Here is a 15019-nt window from a genome sequence, read left to right as displayed (position 1 = left end):
CTGTTAATGGCCATTCAAACCAATGTGGTATGTTGGTTTTTGTCAATGCTTATAGGTACTGTAAATACAAATTCAATCATATTGTTGATTCTAAGCACAAGAAAAATAGGTAGCAACTCAGAAAATTTAACTTAATTGTACTTTCTCAAATGTTTTTCATAGAAGGTAATATGGAAGAATGCCTGGGGCTTAGAGCTGCTAGGTTATGTTGTTCAAAAATCCTTTTGCAACCCATTCAGGAATAAGCCTCATAGAATAAAAAGGGACTGAGGAAATTAGATTTACTAGCTTAATATGGGACCCTGTGTAACAGTTTAGTGAAAATTCAGTGTAGCATATAATCCTTAGATCACTTGACAATACGCAGTATTACCTGCAGTATGTGCCAATTAAGAGTGAAGTAGCGGTTTGTGTAACATGTAGGTGATAGTTAATAATTCAAGAGATCGTGAATAGCTTTAAATGAGAGATGGGAGGATTAGACCTTAAACTGAACGTGCGTGGTATCAGCATCATGAAGGATCGGTACTGCTTGGTGTTTGGTCTTTCTGTCATATTATTGTATGTTTAGACTGTAAGAAAAGTACTGAATAGTTCTGCACCTGTAGATGACTTCTAATGCTAATGCTTAATTGCTTTAATATGTAAAATGTGTATTTAAACTTTTAACAGTCCATTTAACCTGGATATATTGGAGGGAAAGTTCAGCAATCTGATCAGCTGTTTCCAAAAACCTGCAGTAATGATGCTGCTCTTTTCTTTAATGTTACCTGGTGGTGGGCATGGCATCAGGTATGGCCTGGGAGTGCAGGACTGTTTCTTCAGGACTAGTTATGATTGCATGGCTTCATTATAGAAAAAGGATAAATGAAGTTAGGTGTCAGAAGGTTATAAGGACTGTTTTAACTTGTGCTATTGTAACTTTAAAGCTAGACTATATTTTCAAACTTAGGTCTGTAAGAGAAACCCTTACTCCTTGACAAGGAATAGGTACGTGTAGAAATGAAAGTAGCTGGGAAAGGATACTCCCCTTAATAAGTATGTTGACTTCTTGCCTTCTGCGTAGGTGTGCACAGGACATAGAACTAAAATGCTTATTAAAAAAAATTGTTCAGGTTATGAAAGTGCTGCTTCAGAGCAGTTTTGTTTCATGGAGAGGGAAAACCTATTGAGTGGATGAGTAATATACCACAGCCAATGTATATAATGGAAAAAAACCCACAAAATAAATAAAAGCCACCCCCCAGCTGAGCTGGGCTCTGAAGTGACAGAGCACAAATTTTGTTGAAGTGCTTTTCAAGTCAGGTGGTGGTGTTTAGCTTAGCCAGGAGGTTTTTAAGTCTTGAAAGTTAAACAACCAACCTCAGGTGATGTAGCATAACAACAGTGTGGTATTTTCTGCTTAAATTTATGTTACTGTTGGTTTTTTAATGGTGGTCCCACAATAAACGGTATTGAGAAATGTGACTTAATGAACGTGCACTATAGGTGCTTAAAAATAGAAATTATCCCTGGAACTCTTAGATAAAACCAAAGGAACAAGTACAAAATGTGCCTTTGCACTAAGGACAAGGGTATGGGAAAACTGGAAGAAGTTTCTGCTTGCTTGAACTGCTTCACCCATTTTCTCCCCATTAGTTGATAGCAGAAGTGCTTGTTAAGGCACTGGAAAAGTGGACTTTGCCCTGGTCCGTCTCTTAAAGGCACTTAGTTCCTCTCTAGAAGGCACGTAGTTAGTAATGGTTAAATCACAGAAGGAAAAATCTTGCGATTTACCTGCTGAGGGAGTTTTCTGAATAGTTGTAGATTTGCAAGTGTGACTTTATGCTGACATTAAAAACAGATGAATTGTTTGCTTGTGGCCTTCCTTAAAAAAAAAAACCTATTATAAGTAACCCCCTCCCCCTTTCCGTGTTCTTGGTTCCAGGGAATACTAAAGAGAGGAGTGACTTGGCATAGTTTTAAGTCTGGATTCAAGTATGTTGAATAACTTTGTCCCATGGGAGAATTAAAAAAAATGCAGCAGATGGCAGCAATGATGCATCAGGCTTCCTGTCCTTAAGAACAATATATCTGCAGGCACTTTGAGGCTTCACATCTTGGATAAGCTGGGGGGAGAGGCAGGGTAGCCTTCCTCTTTTCTTACTTGGCAGTTTCAAAGCAGACTTGCCGAGGAGGGAATGCATTCTCTAGCCAGTTCAGCAATCTTTTTTTTATGGTCAGAGGATTAGTGGTGAATAGGTTTCTCCTGAAAGTTAGCCAATATGGTTCTTTTCGTGTATACAAATCTGAGTCCACCTATGGCACTTGAATTTATATGGCATTTCATTATATGATAACCTGTGTTTAAGAATCTGAAGCACATTATTTTTTTTTGTGATTCACTTGTCCTATGAGCAGAATATTTGTCTGGGGTAAAAAAGCTACATTGGCAACTATATTACAGCTTTGCTCTTTTTTTGTGTTACATAGCGTATTTATAAAAAGTAGTAGGATAAGAAATGACTCAAATATTTGAGTACCTTGCAAAAGCTGCAGAGAAGAGAATAGAAGCATTTCACGCTGTATAAGGAGGAGACATTCACTTCTAGTCTGGTTTATGCTGTTAAATGTGAACTCTATTGTTACTACTGCAGGAGTGCTTCATAGTGACTGCAGTGCAGACTAAAGTTGAAATATCTGAATTTCTAGAGTGCTTCTGCACTTGTTCAGTACTACCTTGTACTTGCAAGTTATTATCATAAGATTGTGAACAGTTTGGGATAGCGCGAGCTTTTTTTCACATTCTCTTCTACCTGATTTTAACCCAGCCTTGTTCTGCTTCCTGTGGTCTAGTGCAGCATTGGTTTTTTTACTCAATCTTCAGGTGACAACAGAAAACAAAAAAATGTTTGCTTCTACTTTGGTTCATGAGTCTGAACAGATTTTAACTTAATTTACCGACTAGATATGAATAAGTAAAAGAGGAACTGATGCTTAATTTATTTCTGTGTTGACAGTAGTAGATTTTCTGTCACAAGTAAGTGAAGGAGATTGAAAGGAATAAGTGACTGTGGGCTTCTCTGGTAAAGACTGAATTTTTTTCTTAGAATTTTGGAAATCAAGCAGAATTTTTGCAGTGTGGCAGTGACAGGGACCATATAGACAACATAGATAAGCCTGAATAGCCTTATGTAGGCTATGTGCCTTGCCATGAAAGCAGCTTTAAAATAAGTCACAATGATAATCATGCAAAAAAAAAAAAAAAGTAACGATAGTGGAATATCAGAGCATGGATCTCTGTATGTTAAGCAGCCTTTACCCGGAAATAACAGAAATTAAAATAGATCTCATACTAGTTAGTTGAAAGGCAACTGCTTTAATTAGCCTTAGTACCCCTCTATACTGCTGTATGAATACAATGAAGGCAAGTTGCCAGGCTAACTTAAAACTCTTTCAAGTATATCTTGATAAAACTTGACATTAGGTGCACAACCAATTGAAAAATAGCACTCAGTTCAATGTACAGCTGAAAGAGCATTTGAAAGACAGTTTAAGGGTCTGTCTTTTCTTAACTTTCTTCTGTGTTTTCAGCATCTTTTCAGTAACAGAGTGGTGGTGCTGTAGTGGTACAGTCTGTGAGCTCTCTGCAGGATGGGGTCCAAATTTGAAATAATGGCAATGGATTTGAGAGGTCTGAGTGATGTAAGGTTGTGTAAAGGCAAATAAGAACAACACTGTTTAGAGCAGAAAAGGTTGCTGGGTATTTTTGACTTTTTTATTGGGTTTTTATTTTTGAAGAAACAAGCACTTTTTTTAGCAAGTAAAGGGACTTACAGTAGTAGAAGTCTTCCAATATGTAAATACATGCGTATAAAGATGCTCTGGCTACTATAAGGTCTGAAAGAAATCTGTTTACCTACAACAAAGAAAGCTTATTCTGGAGACAGACTTTTGGAACAAGTAGCATTTAGTCAAACTACCTTTTAAATCCATTAGAGTTTTTTTTGTAAAAGAATACATAAATTTTTTGGAGGTTAATTATAATTAATCCTGCCACACTACCGTGAGATGGCTAGGTGATTGTGAGGCCCCTTGCAGTGTTGTAAGTCACTGAGGTATTATGTATTCTTTTTTTTTTATGCAGATAACGAATAAAAAAAGGCTTGGAACAGAATTAGCTTCTGATAACGTACAGTGACTGTTCAATGGAATACATGAGGTCTTATCTATCTTTAGCCTGTTTTTCCTAAAGAAGTAATCTTGGTGTAGGTTTAGCTCTGGGGGAAGGGAGGAGGAGGAGAAAACAGTCCAAAAAGTGTTTGATCCTAATAGCTTCCACTGGTTTAGTTTTTCGAATCAGATGTAAACGTGTGAAGCCAGACTGCGTTTATCCTTGTATAGAAAGTCAGAGTTGTGTTAAATGTGAAGGCAGGCAGATTTTTGGCACACATGGACGTTGTGAAAGATGTCATTTAAATATTTTAATGATTTGGATGAAGGAAACTCTCCAGGAAATTAAACAATGGAAGTTCATAAGACTTGGTAATACTTGTAAACAGACTGTAATCTCATTAGGAGAATTATTTGGCTTGAATATTACAGTGCATATGATGAAATACTGAAACATTGCTCAGCAACTGGGATTTGGACTTTGAGTGGCAATGACATATGAACCCCTGCATGGTTTTTAAGTGTGCTATTTTTGGCAGCTGGGTGTTGGCTTGTCTCCTCAGTAGCAGTAGAAAATTAGTTTAGTGTATAGAGGAAGGTGATTTGCCATGAGAAGACTCCTCTGACACTACTAAACATGGGTTGCTGCTTCAGTAAAGGATTGAGTAACAGCACGAATGAGGAGAAAACCAGCTTGTTACAAAAATCTGTGGAAGAGGAAGCACCAGCGTCAAGGATAAGTAAAACTTTATCTTCAATTTTAGGAACTGTGGAAAGCCAGGATCGGCATACAGTGGGAAGGACGGTTAATGGGGCAGCTGCGATAGTCGGCGTTGAACGTGTTCGTAGCGATGATTGCGCACCATCAAAATCTAAATCTGGGTTCTGGGCTAGAAAAGCAAAATATCCATCATACAAAAGCATGGAGACTACTCCCTGTGACAGCTCTAGGAGAACGTATGACAGACCTTTTAGCTTCTTTAATTCATTTAGTCACCTCCTAAAGGTCTCTGGTACATATGGAAATCTGCAGAAAAATGAAGAAAAGAAAGATAGGGTTATTAAAAAAAGAGCACCTAAAAAATCTGATAGTAATGGTCAGCACATGAACAATACAGAAAATAGTAATATTAATAATGAAAATGTAGCTGCAGAAAAGCACTGCTTGTTTGATTGTATTTCTACTTCACAAGTACCAGACATCCTAGACAAAGGCTTACAGGGTGAAATTTCCTTAAATAGAAATTTTCTGGAGGATTATGCAGTTACATGTGACCATTCAAGGCAGAATGAAACAACAGTAAGTGTTGAAGATGGCAAGAGTAACAGCCTACAAAAAGTTTCAAGTTCACATAGAGAGATGTCTCCAACATTTTCGTACCTTGATGTAGACAACAGACAAAATACAAAAGATAGGGAGTTTTACAGTATTTGTGTTGTAGATGCTGAAGATCTGAAAGGGGATGAAGAGGTGCCAGCTACTGTGTATGAAGAGACTGTGGCAGACGTAGATAACTCAGCTGTTACTGATGAAGGAATGTGCAGCATGGCACGACCTCTAGACACAGGGGAGGAATTTCCAATGCAGCAATTGGCACAAGTGGAAGCTAAGTTTAATTCACAGGAAGAACTGTTTGAGCATAAAAAAGAGGATAGATCAAACATGCAGAAAAAGGAAACAAAGGAATATTGTAACATAGACAGCCAGTCTTCTTATGATACCTTCCTGGCTAACAGGTGTGAAGTGCATAGGTTAAATGCTGGCAATACAGTAACAGATGGCTTAAGAGTGAAAGTATACAATGAAGTTGTCCCTGAGAATCAACAGAAGGAGGTATATACCATAGGTAATGCTGTCAGTTGGAATGAATCACTCCATAGAGCTTGTGACTCTGTCGGATTTGCGGATGCTGCTGAAGAGGACCGATGCAGCCCTAATTCAGAAAACATGAAACACAGTGATTGTGTTTCCAGTGTATTGTTAAACACTGGAGTATGCAATTCACGACAAATTGAAGGAAGTAATGATTCTGAGGTTGTACCGTTTGGTTTAAGTAGGCATCCCTCAAGTGTTGTAAGGGAATTAAATACTAAACAGGGGGAAGAGAACGTGAGTGGTAACTTTAAATTATCATTAGAGTTACATGATTCTTTTTTGAAGAGTCAACATGTAGAAAAACGTGCTGAAGAAGGCTACTTCCTAAAGCCAGAAAGTGAAGTAAACTCAAGTGTGGAAAAGAGAACATTTCAAAGAATGTATGATGATAGACAAACAATTGCACCTGACCCTAGTGAACATCACAGTGTTATGGAAGAATTCTTGAAAGATAAAGAGAAATGCACAGGTACAGTTTTGCATAGCTGTGAAGCTTTGAATATAACTGAAATGCGCAAAAAGTGGGAAGAAGGTTCTGATTTTCAAACTCAAATTAAGGGTTGCACTGAAAACAAGACGTCGACTGAAGTTGCAAACCCTAGTGGCATGGAGGAAGATGTCTCTGTGAGTACCATTGAGCTAAAAGACAACATGCTTGAGGAAGCTGATAGCTTGAGCAGAACTCGATCATGGGTAAGTGATGGCACTTTGACATCTCATGAACTACATAACACAAGCGCAGATGAAATGTTCGTAAAGGAAAGCAGCCTAGAATCTCAGATTTCACAAGAGTCACCAGAAAATAAAGGTAAAGTGTGCAAATATTCAAATTCAGATAACAAAAACAGTGTCTCTTCTGTGTCTGTGGAACATGAGGATATGAATAAAATGGACCTGAACTGTAGACAAGATGAACAACAGGATGTATATTCCTTCCACACAGTGGAGGATGAATGGAACGCAGGGACAGACTCAGATAAAACAGCTGGGGATGTTGTAGAATCTGTAAAACAGACAAAATTTGAAGTTCATCTAAATGAAACAATTGATAAAAAGGCAGAAAATGTAAAACAGAATTTGGATGCTAACGTTGTTGATTGTGAGAAAAACATCTTAAATGTCAATAAAGGCTTGACTCACGATCAGAATACTTACTCTAACTCCCCTGTACCTGTAGCTTTGGACAGTGGTATGCATAACAGTGTTAAATCGATAGATGACACTAAAAATCTGGAAGATGCCAGTAATCTCTTACATAAAGCCCATAATTGTTTACCTTCATTGTGTCAAAATTCATATTCTCATGTGCATGATAAACCAGTGGAAGAGCCTAAGTTATGTCACTGTACCAGTCCAGAGCCAGAGGTCAGGAACACCCAAGTTTCTGTTGGGCCTTTCACTGAAGTAGGACCAGAAACTCATGAAAAAAGTGTGTGTGGTGTAAATGAGTGTAATCTTCAGGATGATGAAGTAAAACAGTGTTTCAGTGTCCACTCAAAGGAGGAGAACCTCACTGGTTTCAGTATGTCAACTGGGAATCTAGAAGCTTTTACCATGGGGAATTTAAAGCAGTTAGAAGCTGAGAGTACTGAACTGAAAAACACCAGTTACATATTAAATACTCAAATGAATGACTTCACCACAAGTTGTGAACAGATGCAGTCAGATCACAAGATTTTCTCAAACAAAGAGCTTGGAGTTTTTGTTGACCCAAAGCAGGTAGACAAATACGCTGCTACTCCTTCCTACGAAATACAGAGTGCCTCTCCTGGTGCCGCAGGATTTCGGCGAGGCAGCGAGCGGTGTGCGTTAGATCTGATGGAAGATGTATCCAGTGACCCAGAGCACTCCTGTGAACTGGACAGACAAAATCCCCAAGTTGAAATATGGTCACACTTCATCAGTCTTCAGACTGGCAATGCTGATTGGACAAATCAGCTATTTTCTGACACCGTTCCTGCTGGTAATGGTGAATATCTAATGGGCTTTTTATGGAATAATACAATTTCTAACAATACCATGAAGAATGACAGACAATGTGTAGTTAGTGAAAACTTCCAGAATGAACCTGAAGATGTAACAGGTGCTTCATATGCAGTGGAAAGATACCCGTATCAGCTGCTAGCACCGGAAAATGTTGGTACTTGGGGATGGCAAGATAAAGACAAATTTGTAAGTATTCTGCGGAAGTGATTTGATGTTAAAGCTTAATGCTGAAGCTAGGAATTGGAATAAGCCAAGTCAAACTGTGGTTTCATTAAATATCTCATATGTTATTTTGTCCTGAACTGACCATTCTCTTTCTTTCGCAAATCTGAATGCTATAGAGAATGTAGTAGTTCAAAGTGTTGCTGAACATTGATTTTTATTTTCTTTTATTTTTTCTTTCTGGTTCTCTTTATCTTGTGTGAAAGTTTAAACATTGGGCAAAGTATCTTGATTGTAGATTCTCAATTCTAGGTGAACTTGAGATGAATACTTCTGTATGTGGAAGGGTAACTTTCTACTGACTGTTAATAGCGCTCTTTACCTTCGTATGGGAAGAAATGTTTGTGGATTTCCTGAAATTCTTACAGTTCTTGCTTGGTAGCAATTAGGAAACTTTTTGCTCACTTCCGGAGATGATCTTCTGAAGTGCTGTAGAAAGGAGTGGCTGCAGGAGAAGTGTGGGGAATGAGCTAGACTGGATCTTGGTCAGCTGGGGTAAGAAAGAGACAAAGCCGACCTGCTGCAGCTCCTGCTCCTCTGCCTTCCCCGCCGAGCAGAGCCAGCACTTAGCGTTGTTCTCCACACCGACTGCACTACAGCAGCTGCTCTGACCTTGCCCAGCAGTTGCAGTGCTGGCGGTGGATTGTCCTAGAGACTGAGTTCGTTAGCCCCCAGGGAAACTTGTTATATTAAAAATGGAAGCTGGTGGAACTTGCTGTCATTTTTGAGTCCTTACTATTCAAGTAGTTATGTCGAACGTGTCCACTTTTTATAAGTCTTTTCTCCGTCAGTCAGTAGGTGTGTTTAAGTTGAGATTCCTTAGATCTTTTTACATTCTGGATGTGTTTTCTATGCACTGTGATAATCACTATCTGAGTGCACATGTTTCAGAGTAATTAAAGCTTCATGGAGCTTTGAAGTGCCTGTCTTAAACTCTATAATGTTCCTAGCATCCTTAAATTCACAAAAAACAAATTTTAATAAGCTTTTTAGTGTGTGTTATCATGAGCAATACTCTTTCCCAGTATAATCATCATATTAAAATACACCAAAGATATTCTCAGTATGGAATAACTTAATACATTTTGCTCAAACATTAGCAAAACAGGAGAAAACTGTCTCATGTTACTACCAAAAAAGTACTGTAGATGTTGGCACTGCAGAGAGCAATCTCTCTGAAGCACAAATATAACAATTTATATAATGGCTATATATAACCATATATGATCATTAAATGTGTCCATTTCCAGTCCAGGTTGAAGGACATTGGCCTAAGATGATTTAACTGGATCTGTTAATTCATTCTTTTTCTCCTTTTAGGGGAAAACTAACGTAAATTTTTGTTAATGCTCTGGTTTTTTTCTCTTGAAGTAATGACAGAAGTTGTCATGCACATCTCATTGCTTTAAATTTTCCATAACACTTCCTTAAAACCATTTATATTTCTATGGAAGTCCAAAAAAACCCAACTCAACCCCCCGTGCTTTTGTATTTTCTTAATTTTTATGTTATTTCACAGAAACAGATACAATAACAATATAATCAACATTGAGTTAATGTGTATTAAAGAACTGCCTGAAGTCTAGGGCAAGTACAGGTTGAGTTAGTCTGTCAAAGGTGAAGAATGAAATGTTTGTTGTAGTTTGCTCTGCTTGGCTAACCTCTTCTGGTGCTTCTTAATCAGGGAAATGGATTCTGTGCTGCGCAATTCAGTCATTTTTGTAACTGAATCGATTATGGGATGGCTATTCAGTTAATGTATTCAGATGTGGGAAAAAAAACTTGACAGTCCAATCTTGAGTTGTACGTCTGATATTGTTGCTTGAAACTGTACATACATACGCACAGATGTGTGCTGTGCATCCACAGAGTGCATAATTAAAGACATTTCTTTTTCTAGGAGTCCACCAAGGTTTCCGAGTTAAATCCTAATGCAAAGGTGTGGGGAAATCATATGTTACACTTGGAAGCAAGTGGTGCCACTGATGGTAGCGTGAGCAAAACGTGGGAAGAAATACCTGACCAACCTCCAGATTCTTGTAAAGAAGGTATGAATAAGAATTGCTAGCTGTTGCTCAAGCAAAAGGTAAAATTCAGTAGAGAACTTTGCCAATTTTAATTTCCTGTTAAAAAACAAATGCAAATATGTAAGCAGCTTTACTTCAGATTTAGTTTTAACTATGATGTTACCGTGGTTAGAAGGAATGCTTTTTGAGTGTGTTCGTCATCGCTGCTGCAGGACTGGATGCCAATGGTGATGGCGACAAAAAGCATCAGAATGCAGTGCTGACAGAGCTGCAGGAGCCGTCACCAGCTGTTTCGGTGTCAGACCAGACAGATATGAACCCTTTGGCTCTCGATCATTCCGAGTATGAGTCTATGCATGAAACCACCCAGACAGGTAAGAGAAAGCTGGTATTTGCTTGGACTTGGTTTAAAAAAAAGAAAACATATTTGAGTTGAGCAGTGAGCATCCATTTAAAAAAAAAAAAAGGCAAAACAACAAAAAAACAAAACAAAAACACAAAACCACTACACCACTTTTGTTCAATATATGCATTGTGGAAATAGACCCCAGAAAATCCTGTGTCTTGCTGTCAGGCTTAAGCATATTTGGAAGCCAGTCTCCTCGTGTTTGAGTATAGGCTTGATGAGGTACTGCACAGAATTGATGATAAGTTCTGGATATAACTGAGTATTGTTTTCTGAAATGTTATTCTTAATGCAAGTCCCTAGTGTAGACATTTACCTTTAGATATCTACCTGTCTAAACTGCTTGTTTCTAGTTGGGTCAGGTACTGAGGTGAAATTCACATACCATTTGTGTCTCAAGTAGTAATCTTAATGTGTTGAAAGATCAGTCTTGTACTTAAAATGCTAAAATAAGAAAAACTTTAGTCTGACTTCTTCGCATTCTTTTTTAAGGAACTCTCACGATTTTTTTTCAGTTCGACTCTTAGTAGCTGTAGTCTATACCAGATGGCATGTTTTAAGAAACTGCTAGAAACTAGCATAGAGATTCAGCCATGCTTACATTGCACTGAAAGGGAGAGAAGGTCTGCAAGATGCATGTAGGATTACTTCTTGAACTGAGGTGAGGGATGGGAAAGAGGAAAATGTGCTGGGTGTTTCTTGAGATTCGTGAGAGGTCTGCTCCTTGTTCATTGTGCTTAGCTGATTTTATAACGTGTATTAAAAATGACCAGTATAGCATACATGATAGTTGGAAATCGAGACAACTGAAATCGCAGCTGTGGCATCATCCTTGCTTGTGCTGAAAACTGAAAGTTCTCTGTCACCCTTCTACTTAAGGGGTACTATTGACGAATACTCAGTAATAACTAACTGGCAAGTAGGAAATTACATTAATGATGCCTAGCACTCTAGAAGGGAACAGTGTTCCTTAGCTTAGCGTTAGAACTTGTCAGCATGTCCTTTACGTGCCCAAAATAGTTAAGTTTTAACACGAGTCAAATAGCGTGGCAAAGCAGCTGAACGGCAGGTCGGATCTATTTCACTTGATGAATAGTAACAGAGGTGGTCCCAACTCTGAAATCTGATTTTTATTTTTTGAATCATTATTTTTAAAAATGCATATAGTTTTGGTCTTTGTTAGGTTTTGTGCAAGAAGAAAAGATGAGATGGGGAAGGGAAGTAGTGGTTAGTACATTTCCCAGGTGTTGGCATTATCTGCATCAGAATAGAATAGGTGAAGGACAAAATGGTGGGAGGAAATTAGAAGTTGCTTTAGGAAGAAGAAAGGTTAAGGAGAGCTGAAGAAAAGGATGAAAGTTACTGAAGAAGGGAAGGGTATAGAGGGTAATAGTTGGTGTGAAATACTTTTAAAAAAGACTAATTTACGTTTACATAACATGTTACTAAGTGTTTTGTAAATATCTAAAAGCCACACTAAACTTCTGATCTTTAAACAGTTCTCCCACTGACACAATTAGTTTACCCTCAACTGACTGTAGTATATTGGGTCTAAACTGAAATGAACATGAAATTAGTGTTTTCCATGTGATAATTTTGAAACATTCAAGTATAAGAAAAAAATTAATTTCTCCTTGTCCAAGAGATTGTTAGTTAATCACACATTTGTTGTTAATCGATTGGATATCTGCTGATATTTCACAACTACGTTTTTGAAACTCTCTTTTCTGAATTAGTGTGTTGGAAATTTAGAGTGAGGTCAGAAGTATGAAGTGCCTCCATTACGGTGCTTGCTTGCTGTATTAGTCAGCTGCATTAGTTAGGGCTTAGTAAACTAGAAATTGGTTAGTTAGGTTGGAACATCTATGAGCTAAATCAGTTCTGTATTTACTTTGAGATGTGCTTGTAGCTGCTTTTCTAAAACTGCGTTAAGTTTTATGTACTCAGAGAACAGAGGTTAACAAGTGAAGTCAGATATGGTTTTTCTTTTTTCTCTTAAATAGTCCTGAATGTCTTCAGTGGTCCTGTGCAATTTTGGTGGGTGAACTAATACACAATGAACGTTTATTGAATTTGGAAATTTGTTACTAGTTATACAGCCATCAATAGACACGGTGGCTTGATTAAGATACAGCAGAAGTAAATTTAAACTTAAGTATTTTAATTGATAGGTGGAAATGAACAGTTGCAACCAGAAGGTCAGGAAGATTTACGAGAATTACTGAAAAAAACACTGGAATTCTGCTTATCTAGGTATGTATATACCTAAATGTAGCAAACTGGAGGATAACTAAATAGACCCAGTACCTAACTTGGGATGTAAGTTAATATATTTCATAGCTGTCACTTAAAACTGAGTGGAAAGGATGAGAATGTGGGGGAAATAACACACATTCCAGAGTGTGGTATTGATGTACCTCTTAAAGTTTACATGAAACTTCTGGACCTAAAACATAAATTAGCAAATACATTGTTTTGAAGTGGAGTAGTTACAAGAAATTTCAGATCGGGTGATTTTTTTTTATGACTTTCTGGTTTTTTGCAAGTTAAAACTGAGTTGCTTGAGTAGCTTAAGCCATTTGGTAAGCTTTCTTTAAGCTAATAATTTTAAAATTTGCATTGATACAAACTAGGATTTTTGTGTGTGCATCCATAGATGCCTTTATATTTTAAGCTAAGGGTCGATTTTAAAAAGGAAAAAAATAAAGAGCTCTGAATCATATGCATTCCAGTAAAGGTTCATGCAGGATTATCAAAGCAGCTTACTTATACTTAATTATTCTCAGTGATTGTGTCTAGATAAAAACATCCTAAACATGCCTTAATAACCTAGAACAATTCCTAATCCATATACTCCTGCATAACCAGTTACAGTCAGTGGTCATTTGAAGTAATAAACTCCTAACAATATCACGTGTTTATGGATGTGATGTGCTGCCTGAACAGGAAGATGCCAATACTGTTGCATGAAGTGGGGGGAGAAAAAAACCAAAACGTTTTATAGGAAGTGAAATAGGTGAATGGACTTGGGAGTTGGTGAAAATGCTGAAAACAAAATTTAGTGTAAGAATCTGCCTTCTAATGTGATGAGTTGTCTCAAGTTTATTGTCAAAAGTGACATTCTCTCCCCTTTTTTTTCTCTCCCAACAGAGAAAATCTTGCCAGTGACATGTACCTTATATCACAGATGGACAGTGATCAGTATGTGCCAATAATGACAGTAGCAAATCTTGATCATGTCAAGAAACTCAGTACTGATATGGATTTGATTGTTGAAGTGCTGAGATGTAAGTAAAAATCCCTCAGTGCTAGAAAGCATTTTGGTTATTGCCATAGGAGTATTAATCTAGATTTTTCAGTCTCTTCCCTTTTTTGTTACATATTGCAATAAAATGCTATCCTTTTTCTGTAAAGCATTAGAACAAGCAGCTTCCAGTTTAGACCATCACAATTATAGGACTGCAGTTTTATAAAAGCTACTTCACATTTGAGATATTGAGTAATGACCTGTGTAAATGAGAATCATGTGAATTAAATTCTCAGAAAAGGGCACTGGTCATTACCACTAAGGTAGGAATCAAAAAAGAACATGACTCAATGTGTGCCTTAAAAGAAAAAGCTAATGAACTGGGATTTTCTAGGCTGCAAGAGTAGTAAGAGTGTGGAGATTTTAAGTAACATGTCTACTCAGTTTCATACTGAAAGTATCCTCAGTCATTTTCTGCTTGTTTCTTAATGCTCAAAAATATTTTAAGTTTAGTATGAAAAGCTTTGCATTGTAAAACTGTATCCACAGTATCTTTTCGGTATGCAAGGCTAGTCTGATTGCTGACAGCTAAAGTACACTTTTGTCTTTTCTCTCTTAGCGTTGCCTTTAGTCCAAGTGGATGAGAAGGGAGAAAAAGTTAGGCCAAATCAGAATCGCTGTATCGTGATTTTACGTGAAGTACCTGAATCTACCCCCATTGAAGTAAGTGTTTAATTGTTCAGTAAAGGATGCTTTTTCCCTTGGGATTTGGAAGTTAGATTTCTTCCAGATTTCAATAAGCATGTCGCATTTCTTACTACACTGTTAGATAACTTCTAACAATGTTTCTCAGCCTTAGTTTATTGCATGTGTTTGAATAATAAATGTATTTGGTAGAAGCATGTTGCTCATGGAGGGGCTGTGGTAAAACCCGCAGCTCTGCAGAGGGATGAAAAGCTGCCCTTGCTGTGTTTGGTAGAGTTACCATAGTTTTCTTGGACACTTGCTTATCCATATGCGCTTAGCACTCAGCTCCTTGGATAGACAGCAAATGAAGATGAGGGAAGGTAAGTCTTAGAATGAAAAATGCTACTGCTGCACCT

General features: G+C 37.6%; 1 protein-coding gene across 9 annotated transcripts in view; it reads left to right on the top strand.

The window, feature by feature from the left end:
• LARP4B (La ribonucleoprotein 4B) overlaps window positions 1–15019 on the top strand; it is a 56694-nt gene that overhangs the window by 22471 nt on the left and 19204 nt on the right. For 4 of the 9 annotated variants that reach the window (XM_074574172.1, XM_074574174.1, XM_074574175.1 and 1 more), the window contains exons 1-6: window positions 3393–8200; window positions 10137–10284; window positions 10476–10637; window positions 12841–12922; window positions 13820–13956; window positions 14536–14639. In XM_074574172.1, coding sequence (XP_074430273.1) covers window positions 4790–8200; window positions 10137–10284; window positions 10476–10637; window positions 12841–12922; window positions 13820–13956; window positions 14536–14639 — 4044 coding nt within the window. In that variant the 5' untranslated portion in view covers window positions 3393–4789. Of the gene's footprint in view, window positions 1–3392; window positions 8201–10136; window positions 10285–10475; window positions 10638–12840; window positions 12923–13819; window positions 13957–14535; window positions 14640–15019 lie in introns of those variants that run through there. The other 5 variants (XM_074574178.1, XM_074574177.1, XM_074574179.1 and 2 more) reach the window with 4 other exon arrangements.

The sequence above is a fragment of the Larus michahellis genome, chromosome 2 (assembly GCF_964199755.1).
Source record: "Larus michahellis chromosome 2, bLarMic1.1, whole genome shotgun sequence".
Taxonomy (NCBI): Eukaryota; Metazoa; Chordata; class Aves; order Charadriiformes; family Laridae; genus Larus; species Larus michahellis.
The sequence above is the reverse complement of the archived record's forward strand: the minus strand, read 5'-3'. Positions and strand labels throughout refer to the sequence as shown.